Source organism: Pyrus communis, chromosome 17 (assembly GCF_041283825.1).
Source record: "Pyrus communis isolate YQ-2024b chromosome 17, ASM4128382v1, whole genome shotgun sequence".
In the NCBI taxonomy this organism is placed as follows: Eukaryota; Viridiplantae; Streptophyta; class Magnoliopsida; order Rosales; family Rosaceae; genus Pyrus; species Pyrus communis.
This window is the reverse complement of record NC_142581.1, coordinates 18712641-18728395: the sequence shown is the minus strand read 5'-3', so window position 1 is coordinate 18728395 and position 15755 is coordinate 18712641. Positions and strand designations below refer to the sequence as shown.

The window sequence follows — 15755 nt, the reverse complement described above, 5'->3', positions numbered from 1 at the left end:
TGCTACTTCTTCTCCGCTTGGTTTTTATAGGCAGATGACCAACCATCTTTTCTTCATTCCACCTCACCCTTTTGTTACTCAATAATATTAAATACAAAAACTAGGTGATGAACCTACCAACCATGATTTGATGTCCAAAGTCTTTAAGTGGGTACTGCTTTTATCGAGGGCATTCACACTGCTTTTACAACATTTTTCTCATTTTGTTCAAATTCTTTTTTTTTTCTTTCTATTTTTTTTTTCATTTTTATCCTACTGATGTAAATGGAGGTGTGAATGCCATAGTAATAGGCAACCAAATAAAACCGTAGCTTTACAATGTTAGAGAAAATGTCTTGGTAACATTGTTAGATTGAAAAATATGGCCAACCAAATATGACCAAGGAAGAATGAAACCTCTATATAAAGAGGTATTTGCATCATTGAAGAACACAACACAAAACTAGAGAAAAAACATAATGAGGAAAGAAAGAGAGAAAAGAAAGAAGATATATGTAGGAGAAAACACCAGTGAGCCAGGTTAGAGAGAAAAGAGAAAATAGTGAGATTTATTTTGTTCTCGTATTGTTTCAGATAATGAAAGAAAGTATTATTGCTGCCCCAATGATGTAGACACACTTTCCTAACCTCGTAAATGTTGTCTTATTTACTTTATATTCCACTGCACACATGTCCTCAATTTCACAACACGTTATCAGCACGAGAAGCTCTAGTGTCGGATGAAAGCACAACACCATAAATTCGGTGAAGCACTACTTACCTTTCACCTATGTTGGCTGGAATCTCACAGATAAGAAAATCCTTTTACTTTATCTTCATACTTTTGTATGACTAATTTTCTTAAAGAAAATATACGTCGGATTACATAAATATTTATTATTATTGGCAAAAAAATCTGACAGCCATGTAAATAGCCTCTGAACTCCAACTTTCTGATGGTGGATGATTCTCTCCCGTCCTAATCTCTCACCCCTTCCTTCCCCTCCTACTTGAACGGTTACGATTTGTCACGTAAACATCTTATATTAATTTTTATAGGGACAAAAAGACAAAAAAAACAAAGTGTGAGAGGAGGGGAGGGAAGGGGATGAGAATAGGAGGGAAGAAAATCTTACTCGCTTCCTGACCTCGGATTGAAATTTCAAAAAAAATCCAATGGTGCCATCGCTGCAGATGTTTGAAATACCAACCTAGCTTTCAATTCCGCAGAAAACTGAATAACCATCTTATGAGTGCCAAAATCCCATTTTTCGTGGCTCAGATCTAAATGGTTTCTTCATGAAAGTTGTTCATTATCCTTTTATCCATATCATACTAAATTTTGGGTCAGATCCAACAGTTTGATCTTCCTATAATTCTCAGACACTATCATTGATACATGCCCATAGTTAGAAAGAAAAAGGGAAGTAGAGTAAGTTAATATTTACATTTTCCTTATCATAATTAATCTTGTTATTAATGTGATTAGTGGGGTATAATAGTCCATCATACATTAATATACATGTGGATGACGCGACATTGTCGCCTTTCTTATAATAACAATTATTATCTTTAAATTTTGATATTTATGTGAATGGTGCATAGTTAAAGCCCTTGTCACAATCATTATTTATTTAAAGCAATTTATTTATAGTCACTGAAATTGCCACCCTCTGCTTTAATTTACTTATTGTACCACATTTTGCTACGATGAATATATATAGGACCCGAAGTTCCATGATCAAATTAGAACCATAAGTTTCTTAATCATCATCATATAAAAAGATCGGACCTGAAGTTCTTTGATCATCATCATATAAAAAGATTGAACCCGAAGTTCCTTGATTAAAATTAAAACCTGAAGTTTTGAATCAATTGAGAGAACAACGGTTCCTCAACTAAATTAAAATGACAACTATAAGTGCCTCAGTCCACAGACTATTAAATAAGGACTAGAAGGTCATTGATTCATGTAAATGAGGACTATAAATTCCTTAATCCATGTACATATTAAGTATGAGCATGAATTCCAAAAATATGAACCTAAAGGTTCTAATGATGTCGATATCGAAAATAAATTTCGAGTACATATGAATAATGTTTTGATCACAAATGTTAAGAGCTTGAAGTTCTAACATTTTATGTAGACATGTGTTATATATGGTATGAATTAATTATTGCAAGTTCCATTATACCTGAATTTTGTCATTTTGAGGAATAAGAAAATGGTGAACTTAGCAAAACTTTATTTTGTTACCATCGATATCTAATGTTAAAGATACTTTCATAAATTTATAATGACCGAGAATTCATGTGGAAGCATATGATATTAGAAAACATCTTTGCTTAGAAGCTCATTGAATCATATTCATGGAACTAGAAATTTCCATCGTTTCTTTATTGATTCATATTAATGGAACAAGAAGTTTCCATAGTTTCCTATATCTAACAAACTGAACCAGAAGTTTCAGACATATATAAAACCCGAAGAAAGGGAACTTTTCTATATAGACGCGTGCATACACATGAATTACAAGTACAACAATAAAACAAAAAAAAAACAAAAAAAAAAAAAGGGAGCTTTCACAATGGTTGATCATGTGAATTCTCAATACTTGGCAGAACCCCAGAAGAGGGAGGCATTGGAGATTGATCATGTGAAGCCTCAGTACTTGGCAAAACTCTAGAACCGAAGGCTGATCATTTGAAGCCTCAGTACTTGGTAGAGCTCCAAAGGGTGCAGGCAATGGATGCCTTCGGAATAGAGCCATGAACCTTTGATGGTCACTTTGAATTCGGCTTTTAGATTCCTGCAGCTGGTCGAGCTTTCTTTTCATGTTCTTAGGATAATTATTTGCAAGTATGTACAACTTTATATTCTCATGCTTGAGTTATCTAATCTCTTGTCTAAGACTTGCCTCCTCAGCCATTAATGATTCAACTTGGCGAGTTCGAGTAAGTACACGTTGGCCCATGTTGGATACAGAACTCACATAGTTAAGACTAAGAGCCAAAGAGTCTTGAACAGCCAATTAGTCAGACCTTTTTGAAAGTATTCTTTTATCTTTGGGAGTGACAAGGTTTTTAGCTACTACTAAAGCAGCTATATGATTCTTCATCACGAAGCCTCCAACCTTAAGAAGACCATTATAGGATAAAAAGGATGGGCGCCAGATATTGTCTTGAAGAGGCATGTCTGCATCTTCCACAACATTCAAATCAAAACAACGGTTAGATAGGCAAGCTGTTTTAAGAAATGATAAAAGAAAATGAGGTCAGATAAGTGAAATCTCATAAATACAACAGTAGCAATTTTCACAGGCGGGAAACTTTATAAGCATACTTTTTGGATACAATTGATGGCTAACAAGATCACTTGTTCAAACGAAGAGACACCGCTATCTGAATTTCAAAAGCTGGATTTACCTTAATAAAGTCATTAGCACTTCTCAGACGCAAATCATAGCTTTTTGGATATCAATGACAACTCTGTCAAATTATCTTTGACAAAGTGAAAACACGTGAATTTTACTGTTCCAACTACACCACTGTTGCCGACAAGCATGAAAGAGATGCTCCCAACAACATTGCTACCTGTTATTGGGAAATCCCTATATATGTCGACCCGTCCTCCATACCAAGGCAGACTTCTAAAAATGCCTAACTATTATTCCTTGCCGAGAATGCATCTTCAACCAAGCCTCTCAAAATACTCAGTTTTCCTCATTTATGAGAATACCTCTTCAACCAAGTCCCTCAAAATGGCCAACTCATTTCCTCAGCAAGAAAATATTTTTGATCAAGAAGTTTTACATTAGCATCATATCCTTCTACTATTTTTCTTCAAGAGCTTTTATCTCATATCATCAGGGTCAAGAGCAAAAGTATCTCATATCATGCTTTTTCCCTGTCTTTTCCTTTGCAAGCAATCAGTCGAAACTTGAAATAAAACTTTTGATTTGGAACTGATTGCCTGGAGCCCTTGCTTGATTTCGTACCTTGCATTGCTCTCAAGTAGTCATCTTCAATTGTTGGTACGTTGTTGGCTCTTTACACTAAAGCTACCAAGCATGGATGAGCCACTGAGAATTGATGTTTTGAAGGATCATTTCAAGGAAAAAGTTGCACATCATTCTATTATGCAGGAGGTTGAAGCCAAAGGATCAACAATTTACCCATAAAAGTTCAAAAGGAGAAAATGATTGGTTGACTAAGTGAATGGAAGACCAAATTTCTATTATGGGAATCCTACTCATAGCCTTAGCAAACTTTACATGAGTCTATGACCAAAGGATAACAATGACTACAAATATTATTTTGTCTCACCAGTTTATATCATACCAATGATATTTAAAAGGTAATACAATCTTCACGATTACTAATAAACTGCCAAATGCATTAACAAGTTACAAAAATGTCGCATGAATTGAAGTCTTAATAAGACTATTCATGAACCTGACACTACTAAACTATTGCATGCCTGAAGCATGATATTCGTTACATAGATTCAAGTCCAAATAGGACAATCTATGGACATGAAAATTTTAACATATTGAAGGATGATAGATGTATAGATTCCAATGATTCAACTCCCCAAATGTGGAGATTAAAAAAAAAAAATCCATACTCTATAACGCTCTAAAGGATGTTATGATCTAAATTCTCCAAACAATTCATCTGATAAGAGAAGACTCTCCTAGAAGAGACAATGTAAAGCCCCTAAAGAGGCAAGTATATCCAAAGTAATGAAATGTTTATAAATATGCATGCGCATGCACATAAGAATTGTGAATCACAAATTGATGATAACCAATGTTAATTTTGGTTTTACAATAGCTACTAAATTCATCAATGAGCTGTGTTGATATTGAGCAATATTCTTTTGTTCGTTGACAAAACGAAAATTATAGGCTAAAAATGGAAAGAGGCAATTCCATTACAATTTAGTAAGAACATGAAAAAATGAACCTACAGTACAAACCACCAAACTATGTTGAACCCAGAAGGTTACATGTGAGTATTTGTAATACAGTGAGACGAAAGGTTCTTAGTTGAAACCTAAAATTGTAATACACTTCTGGAAACATGATTTCTCATTGTGAAACTTGTTCATTTCAGTGGAGAATTATATATATGCCCAAAGCATATCTCCATAAGTAAATCCCTCAAGTATACATAAAAGCAAATTACTTTGTATAAATTCCAAAGGAGAATGTGTCATGAAGTGTAGAAAATCCTTGAAAGATTCAAATTGCTTAAAGTAAACCCTAGAAGGGTAAAATATAAATTATGTACTCAATACCAATGGATGATATAAATTGCCTTAGTTGGTACTATCATTATGATACTGTTGCAACATATTAAATCTTTTGCAAGGGTTGATATTAGATTGAGACTCCTGAAGAGTCTAGAAAAATTATAAGGTGTTGAAAGAAATATTGTCTCGAGCTGCAAATCGAATAATATACTAACACAATTCGTCTCCATCAAAATGTTTGTGGGATTAAATAATCATATGGATTGAAGATTATGAGTTCAAACACTCAAATGATTAACCAGTATTTAAACACTAAGAAAGATTATTCATCCTCGTGAGGGAAATAATAAATTGATGTTTGGTCCAGAAGTACCATATCGTAGTGAAATATGTACCTTACTGTATTTAGCACAATACGCTAAGTCAGATGTTACATTCCTATGAAGCACAATACCACCATATGGGTATTAGAATGAAGTAAAATTTATCTATTGATATATTCAGAAAATTATAGACATGTGCTTTTTTTATTCCAAAGAACTCACGAAAAGGCATAGCCTTATTAGGCAAGCAAATCTGAATATCTCTTTAGTCTGTATACAGATCGCTCACAAAAAGGAATTTGTATTTACATATGAAAATATATTGATCCTACCGCGATAAAGGAAGCAAACATTTATTGCCACATTTTCATATCTCTCAGAAATACATGTGTTTGGCCAAGACCTGTGGCCCATTAAAATTTGGGAACACATGATCCACCTTCAGAAGCAAACACTGCATGACATCTGATTACATCAACTTTGTAATCAGTCAGATTGAAGAATTCATAATTAGAGGAAGATACTCATCAAGGGGAACATCCAAAACAAATCAAGATTTTAGTAAGGCAACCGATATTGATATGGGTTTCCAAGAGGGAGTGTTGTGAATGGAGGTGTGAATGCCAATAGTAATAGGCAACCAAATATAATCGTAACTTTACAATATTGTTAGAGAGAATGTCTTGGTAAGATTGTTAGGTTGAAAAACATGGCCAACCAAATATGACCAAGGAAGAATGAAAACCTCTATATAAAGAGGTCTTTGCATCATTGAAGAACCCAACACAAAAATAGAGAAAAACATACAGATGAAAGGAAAGAAAGAGGAAAGATAGAGAAAAAAGAAATGCGAGATATGCAGGAGAAAATACAAATGAGCCAGACTAGATAGAAGAGAGAAAATATTGAGAGATATTTTATACTCCTATTATTTCAGATAATGAAATAAAGTACAACTGCTTCCCTCAGGACGCACACACTTGTTGAACCTCGTAAATATTGTGTCTTATTTACTTTATATTCCATTACACACATATGCTCAATTTCACTACACCTACATGTGGGTGGAGTTGTGTTAGAAATTTTGATTAGGACTAAGATTGATAATGGATTTGATCACAAGGTTATGGATTAACAACTTTTTCATCACAAAGGTTCGTTCAAAATTTGGGTCTCACTAAGGGACAACGAAAAAAAATTTGGTCTTATATTTTTCATAGTACGTTGAATTGAATGGTACAAAAAATAAAAGGGTAAAGTGAATAGTACCAAGATTGACTTTTAGTGTAAAATATGATTTTCGTTAAAGTAAACAATACCAAGAGTCTTTTTGTTAAGATTCCCAAAAATAAATGATTGAATAAGAATTATGAAAATCTAGTCTACCCGCTACAACATATGTATTAGCATTGAAGGCACAACCTTTTGTTTCTGCGCACATAATGAAAAATCCATCTTAAAAATACATCACAAATCAAATTCGGACCACAAACAACAGCGCATTTTGGGGATGAGGTGCACACCTAGGAGACATAGCCCAACTCATATTCTCAATAGTAACAACTAGATTCTCCTTCACTTTATTTGACAAAGACGATATTTTAAACTACTCGAACTTATGTAAGCCGAATTCAGAGGGAAGAAAGCGGACGATGGCCCTTAACAACTAACAAAACCACATCAGCGTACAAAAATACTTGATACTACACCAGTTAACCAATTTTCACAAAAGAAAACTTTTTAGCTCCTATATTATGATATGGAATAACTATCAATTTAGGCAACGAGTTACAAGTGTATACCGCTTGGAAATAAGGAAACTGAGTCATGTTAAACCCTAGTTTTTACTTTTATTCATGCTGAAGTTTTATTAAGGAACCAAGATAAGGGTTCCGATACACCATACATAACAGATAATTTTACACGAAATCATTATGAAATAACAAGGAATTGCAGCTACAAATCGAAATGTCATCCCTCGCATATAGCTCGCTCACTATCTGCTGGTATATAGTCGACCCTCGTTACACATTGAACGGAAGAGCTGGGATATTCACCATCTTAGCTTCGAAGGAAAGTACTGCACAACCGGCATTGTTTAAGTTAAAAACACTAATTAATATTCCAGGAAAAAAAATGAAGAAAAGTGTGTTGAATCAAATGAAATCTGGTTGAACTTACCTTTTCAATGAGAGAAATATAGTATGGCTTCACCTTCTCAACGTCAACCCGTACCTTGCTCTTGCTGTAAAGGTCATACTTGCTGCATCGGATAAACGTAAAAGTATACGAAGTGAACTTAAGCATTTAGACTACAGAAAAATTAGTAAGAGGTGAAGTATCATATAAACTTACTTGAATACACGGAGCCATTTCAGGTTTTCGACATCCTCTTCGTTCATTAAGTGCTTATACGCTCCCGCCTTATGTAACGCTGCAATAATATCAAGAAGCATACATCACAGTTAATTAGTCAGGAAAACAGATTTTTGTTTTGGTAAATTTGTAGTATTTTTCTGCTGATTAACATACCATAGAATGAGTGGTATCTAATGATAAACAGAGCTGCTGAAGGCAGAGTTGATTTGTTCTCTTTGGCCACCTGAAGATGTCACACCAATGAGATTAAACTTAATTAATTGTGTTTACAAAAAACAAGATTGTTTGATTAGAGGCTTAGAGTTAATATTTTGAAGTATATCTGAATACATGATGAAATATTTGAAGACATACCAAATACATGTAATCATCGTGCCCCCATGACATCGTAGCATTTTCGAGTCCACATCCCTCCGAGTAAACTCCATACTTAGTGTTGTAAGTAGGATTATAGTAGTCAGGATTTTCCGCAAAGTACTGCGGCAATAATGTGGATAAAAAGTTTGATCAGCAAACAGATAATTATAGACATCACGCGAAAAGCGCAGCAAGTTTACAACAGAAGTACCTTGTGATGAACATTGGATTGGTCAAAAGCACAGCCAACAGGGAATGTATCACCTGAAATACAGATCAGGATTAGTAATTAACTATCTTCAAGTATATAACAAATATGGTGTATGAACTTTGTCGCTTACCGACAACTGCCCATTGAGGAAGCTCCCCAAAGCTAGGAAGAAGAAGCACTTTTCCAAGGTCTAAAACACACAAATTAAGGATCAAATTGGCTATTTAATCATCATGCAGCATCCATTTTATCAATTAATACATAATATTTGAAGATATTAATTAAATTACCATGGATGAGGCCAGTCAAGTGCAGCCAATCTTCATTAGGATAGTCCTTCCTAAGGGCTTCAGCTGTTTGCAACAAGTGCTCGATTTGAGGCTCGTCCAAGTCGGGATCGCTCTCGTCGACAACCTCGTTGAGAAGTTCACAGCATTCCCAAATGCTCATCTCCACTCTGTTCAATTTGCTATACTCATTTCTCATTCTCTGCACCTGAATAGTACATTTTTGTAATATATTTGGTATTAGGATATAAAATGGTGTGAGAAATATGTAGTGATGTTAGGTAAAATTACTTACAAAATCATAAGTCTGATTGATGTGATTGATCTGGTAGAAATTCTCAACACTTGGTTGTCTCTCTCCTTCTGCATCATAATCCCTGGTTTGCAGTCATACAAAAATTATCAATAAAAAAGTTAAAAGTTTAATTGATAATTCAATTGTTTGAGAGAGAGAGAGAGAGGCGCCGCGGCGCCCCTGTGCCCGGGGGGGTGGGTGGGTGGAGGGGTGATAGTAATCAACTTGGAAAAATAAAAAAAAAATAAAAATTGGTAGGCCCAAATCTAAGGGAAGGCCTAATAAAGAGGGCTTTGAGTATTTCAGCTCTTATGAGATGTGACAAAATCAAAGGGGTGATGTTTATTTTCAAGTGTTGGATTGGTGTTGTGGACAGGTCTTCTTACGTATTAGGTTTAAATTCTCCACTCTCTCTTAGTTTAGTTATTAAACTATGCTTCGATATGTACAAATTGCTAAATGATAAAAATCTACCTTTTTTCTATCTTTCGTGAAAATATAAACCTCAATTTATATGATAAGGTGTTCTTTTTATTTTTGTGTCTTCCCAATCATAGGATATGTTTCCAAATTTCCCTGTTTTTCTTCGAAATTCTTTGTAAAAGGCACAGCCTGAAGGGATCATAATCCCAGATATTTTCTTCCCTTTGTCCCTATATGACGATTAATTAATTAACTGGTCATAAATTCATAATACATTTTAGAATAAATTGTCCTTCTAGCTGATAAGAAGAACAACTTATAAATTTGTATTGTTCCAATTTATTCGGATGTTCCGGAAGGCAACTTATAACCTCAGCTGAGAGCCTATCAAGGGTCCTATCCATAGTTCATATTGCAGATCGCATCAGATATTTATAAATTCAATTCTGCAGGCTTAAAAGTTAAAAGTAGTACAAAAATTATGGAAAGAATATGACCTAAATGTTTGTCCAAATGAATTGGTATGTGGCACCACAAATCCAGAATCTAAGGCCAATTCATTTTCATCATTTAACACCTTTCTCTCCCCTGCTTCAATTTCAACTTCAACTCCTATCATTAAAACACAGATAAATAAAATGAAAATAATAAAGGGAAGAATAACTCGGAAGCTCATCAGATTTGCAGAATATTAAAATTAACTAAATACAGATATTCCTGTACGTATTTGACTTTCTTATCAATGAATATCTTACTTTAAAACTAAAAAAATAAATAAATGCAGATATTAATGAAGTGGGAATTAAATAATTTACCAAACTCGGGCTGCTCAATGCGGATAGTCATCCTGAATCGAAACTGAAGCAGGAAATCCAAAGAAAACAGATGAAAATATTGAACCCAAAAATCTGATAAGAAATTTGGGCAAAGAAATTGAGGTTTTGTGGCATATTTTAGGTCTTAGAAAGTGGTTAGTATTTATAGTTGGCCGGAGAAGTCCTTGCTTGGGAATTCGGAGGTCTCCTGTCCTTCCCTGAAATTCTACAAAAGTTTTGCTTCCTTTCCGTTTTTTTTTTTTTTTTTTTAAACAGTGTTTTATTTCTGTCTGTCAGAGGATAAATATTATTTTAACTCTAAAGTAAAAGCAACAAACATAAACAACGGCTAGGGGATATTTAAGTGTTTCAGATGCATCAGTTGGAAAGTGTAAATGTAAAGTACTTGCGACGTGGTTTCATTCTTGTGCACTAGACGATTTAAACAGACTCAATTGACCTTTTAAATGCGGTGTATACACTAATGAATTGTAGAGAAACACACTAATACGTTCCACTTCTAACTTCTGAGGTATAATTTAGGTACAAACCATTCAGACAGTCTCAATTAACCGTTCCAACATCCATGCATACAAAATACATTAAAAAAGAACTCTTTAATATGTGTTACTTCCATGTATAATTTGAGTACAACTGAAATATATATATATATATATATATATATATATATATATATATATATATATATATATAAACTCTTAAATATGTGTTGGTAAGCCTGCTAGACTGTAGCCACGAGCAGAATGAAATTTCTCATAATTTCTCTAGACTAAAAAAAATGAATACTTGTGGCTTGCCATTCGTTATTTTCGCTTTTTAAGAGAGAAAACAAAAAATATCACATGTGTGTTTTGAGTACAACAAAACAAAAGAGGATCCTCTCAGGATCTTCTTTGTGAGGATCCTAAGGATCTTTTAATCGTGTCCATTTATCGTACATCGCGTGCCAGAAATTATTGTAAAATTTTTATGGGTTCTTTAAATATGGGTCCCTTGAGACTCCTATTTTTCAAACAAAAAACCCACCAAATTTGAACATTCAAATAAAACCCAAATTTCAAATAGACTGCCATGTAGACAAATATATAACCAACTATTACAACACATTTACAATTTATGCCATAAAATCCTAATTTGGTCACTAAATGTTATTACTTATCCTACTTTTGATGAGCAATTAAATCCATATGGATATTTTACCTTTCTTGTATCGTAAATATTAGTAACATATATAAATTAATCTACCATATTAAAAAAAAAAAAAAAATAGACATATCTTGTCACATCCCAGACTCCAACCTCTCGGATATTGTCCGCTTTGGCATTCTGGGCCTGGACTATGTCGCAGCCACCCAGCTACCGCACGGTTTTGTTCTTGTGGACCGTAGTCCGCAAAAGGCCTCTCTGAAGTTAAAGCTCTGGGCATGGATATATAAGGCCCAAAGACCACGCCCTCACGGGCGATGTGGGATACTACAATCCACCCCCCTTAGTGAGCCCGACGTCCTCGTCGGCACACCACGACCGTGAGTCTGGCTCTGATACCAAATTGTCACATCCCAGACTCCAACCTCTCGAATATTGTCCGCTTTGGCATTCTGGGCCTGGACTATGTCGCAGCCACCCAGCTACCGCACGGTTTTGTTCTTGTGGACCGCAGTCCACAAAAGGCCTCTCTGAAGTTAAAGCTCTGGGCATGGATATATAAGGCCCAAAGACCACGCCCTCACGGGCGATGTGGGATACTACATATCTTGTACAAAACATAATAATATTGTTGAATCATGTAATTACCTACATATAAATTAATTTACCTACTTATAAAATATTAAATTAATTTACCTACTTATAAAATATTATACTAATTTACCTGCATTTAAATTAATTTACCAACTTATAAATTAATTTGCCTACTTATAAAATATTATACTAATTTACCTACATTAATTTACCTACATTTACCTAATTCACCTCCATTTAAATTAATTTACCTATTCCAAAAAAAAAAAAAAAAATAGTGATATTGTATAATGTCACATCCCGGCCCGGGACGGATCACTTCCCCGGCCCGCTCCACCACCGTAGCACGATATTGTCCGCTTTGGGCTTACCATTCCCTCACGGTTTTGTTTTTGGGAACTCACAAGCAACTTCCCAGTGGGTCACCCATCATGGGATTGCTCTAGCCCCCTTCTCGCTTAACTTCGGAGTTCCTACGGAACCCGAAGCCAGTGAGCTCCCAAAAGGCCTCGTGCTAGGTAAGGATGGGAATATACATTTAAGGATCACTCCCCTAGGTGATGTGGGATGTTACAATCCACTCCCCTTAGGGGCCCGACGTTCTCGTCGGCACACACGTGACTAGGGTTAGGCTCTGATACCAAATTGTCACATCCCAGCCCGGGGCGGATCACTTCCCGGGCCCGCTCCACCACCGTAGCACGATATTGTCCGCTTTGGGCTTACCATTCCCTCACGGTTTTGTTTTTGGGAACTCACGAGCAACTTCCCAGTGGGTCACCCATCATGGGATTGCTCTAGCCCCCTTCTCGCTTAACTTCGGAGTTCCTACGGAACCCGAAGTCAGTGAGCTCCCAAAAGACCTCGTGCTAGGTAAGGATGGGAATATACATTTAAGGATCACTCCCCTGGGTGATGTGGGATGTTACATATAATGTTTGAATGTTGTGGGTTTGTGCTTGTAGGCAATTAAATAACTTGAAATCTAATGCACATAAATCATGTAGGTAAATTAGACCATTTTGGAAGTAAATTAGACCCCTTAAATTTTGGTTTGATGGAATTGGTAAATTAGACTATTTTGTAGGTAAAAATTGCGTGGAACATATAGCTTATGTTTTGTGCATTAGGGATTGAAGTATATATGCAATAGCCGAAGTTGTTTTAGGTTAATTTATTGTTGTGTTGGTAAGTAAATTAACTTGTATATTTAATGCACCATTAGTATTATTATTGTGACAACCCGTCCCGAAATATGAAATATTTTATCCTCGATAGCGTGGAATTACTTTTGTGCCCTTGAATGTTGAGTTGTGATGGTGTAAAGGAGCTTAGGTTTTGGACCAATTCATTTTCTTCCTAAGTATTTGGACCCAATTGGAACTTAAGATTTTGTTTTTTTTGTTTGGTTACCCAAACCTGAACCACACAGACATACGTTGATCTCTTTCTCTCTTCCTCTTGATCCTTCTTCCATTTTTCGTACAACCCATACGGTCACTCCCTCAACCCACCTCATCACTCACGGATCGAGGTTATGGATGTTATTTTCGTGCTTCTTTTAAGCTCAGGAGTCGAGCTATAGCTTTGGTTGGACGTGAGGACTTCAGAAACCCAAGAATCCATAATCTTCGATGAGGTGCTTTACTTTTATAGCGTAATTGTGGATATTTTAAGGTGTTTTAAGGCTCGAGGAAGTCTCTAACCAACTCCATAAGGATCCTCGGTAAATTTTGGAGTGATTTTGGACGTCGGAATACTCGAGTCCATCGAGTTGCAGGGTTGGCCGATTTTCACGAAATTTCCCAGGGAGATTTCGTTGGTTTTAGGTCTCCAAAGTGGTAAGGTCTTACTCTCCTAGTTGAGAGCTTCATTTTGGTGAAAATTTCATGAATTGTGGGTGATAAATGGATGAGATATTGAAGTTCTAAGATTTTCCAGAAACCAGTGAAAGTAGTTGTAGCCGGCGCCGGACTCCGACGAACTAACGAAGAAGGAGAAGAATATTCTGTCAATTTTGACGGAATATGCTAACGGCGTCAGGTAAATTAAACGGTATATTCCTTAACACCGTTAGGAAATCTGTCAGTGTGCCAGGCACGTGCCTGCACGTGGGCGGCGCGTGTGGCCGTGCCTTAGTTGGTGCGTTAGGGCGCATGGGAACTTAGAAATTTTTTCTAAAAATATAGGGATGTTTGTGGTGTCAAGTAGGCCACTATGGAGTATTCAAACACCTCATTTGAGCAACGTATGAGAAGTTATTTCATAGTTTTGGTTAAGTACTTAAAATAAAGTTAAAATAGTTGTGTCACATATAGGTGAGACGTTTCCAGAGGACGAACACAGTCAAGCGAGACTCGGGGGTTACGACCCAACCACATACTAGTGAGTGGGCTTTTGGTTTTCTGTATAAGTATATATATGCTTTACGTTTTTTTTCTTCCCAGAAAACATATTTTAAATGATGTTATATTTTGGAATTGCCATGTCAAATGTGTTATACTTAGAATATGCATTTAGTACTTACATATGTTATGGTTGACACTGCAGACGCTTAGGTAAGTTCCAAGTGAGTTGTATATTGTGGATATGAGTTGCATGGTTATAATTATATTTGATGCATTTAGAGCTCATAAACCTGCACCTTGGTGTTAGTGCTCCTGCCCGTGGTCAGGTCACAATCCTTTATGTGATGTTCACCTCCCGCACCGCACGCTCACCTTGGATCAAAGTTAAGTGCATAGTTATGTCGTACAAACCACAATAGGTGGTTCTGACTCGTAGGTGACTTGCAATTATTCGCACAGTCTTCACGTGATCGTAGCACTTGAGCGTACTTATTTACACACAGTCTTATCATACATACCACAATAGGTGGTTCTGACTTGTATGCAGGAATATTTGCTGAGCTATAGGTTTAGCCGTACATGCCACAATAGGTGGATCCGACTGACATATTACTTTTCGTTGATTTACTTTACCTGGCTTACTTATTTCATTATGTTGAGATATTTGGCATGGTATACTTGTGGATTTGGCTATTACGAGTATGGTTTCGATATAGCTATGTATTCTATTTTCTGGGAAATTATACAGGTTTTACAGCGATAGGTTACTACTTTTGATAATTGAAATGGTTTTGAAAAACTTTGTTTTTGCCCACGCACACTTTCTGTTTTGTGCCCCTCTAGGTTTTAGGTAGGCGTGCTTATTGGTGGCTTGCGAGGAGACTTCGACGGTTCTGACAGACTGTATTTAATGTAGGACCATCCTTCTGGTATTATATAATTAGTATTTGTCCTGCTGGACTGCACTTAGGCTACCTATGCTCTGATTAGGTGTGCTTACACTTAAATCTCGTCACTCACACCTATTTTCGTCTAGTGTAAATTTGTTAGCTTGGTTTTTAATTACTCACTTTTTTATATCTTTATCACTTCCGCACTGCGTACATGGCTACGTCACCTTCACGTGACAAGCATCACGCCTTGATTTAGATCGGGGTGTGTCAGTTATTTTTCAATCGGCACCTTATAACAATTTGAAAATTAATACATTGAATATACAATGAATGTCATAAAATATTTTGTAAAATAAATATAATTAATTAAATGGATAGAATGAGTAACTGAACTAAAAACTCAACCCAAGTATTAATAGGGGTAGTT

The 15755-nt window shown here is 35.7% G+C and overlaps 1 protein-coding gene across 2 annotated transcripts; it reads right to left on the bottom strand.

Moving 5' to 3' along the window:
• Nucleotides 1-7384: 7384 nt before the first annotated feature.
• On the bottom strand, nt 7385-10546 carry LOC137708007 (inositol oxygenase 1). 2 transcript variants are annotated; one of them, XM_068446966.2, is made up of 11 exons: nt 10327-10546; nt 10009-10123; nt 9089-9170; nt 8797-9001; nt 8637-8696; nt 8507-8559; nt 8293-8415; nt 8092-8161; nt 7915-7993; nt 7741-7822; nt 7385-7639 (listed from the first exon to the last, which is right to left on the bottom strand). In XM_068446966.2, exons 1-11 carry the CDS (start codon nt 10355-10357, stop codon nt 7613-7615), a joined length of 927 nt encoding a protein of 308 aa, XP_068303067.2. In that variant the 5' UTR covers nt 10358-10546; the 3' UTR covers nt 7385-7612. The 2 variants fall into 2 exon arrangements, with proteins under 2 accessions (XP_068303067.2, XP_088545994.1); XM_088689868.1 differs by having other exon boundaries at nt 10009-10120; nt 10327-10473.
• Between the last annotated feature and the right edge of the window lie 5209 nt (nt 10547-15755).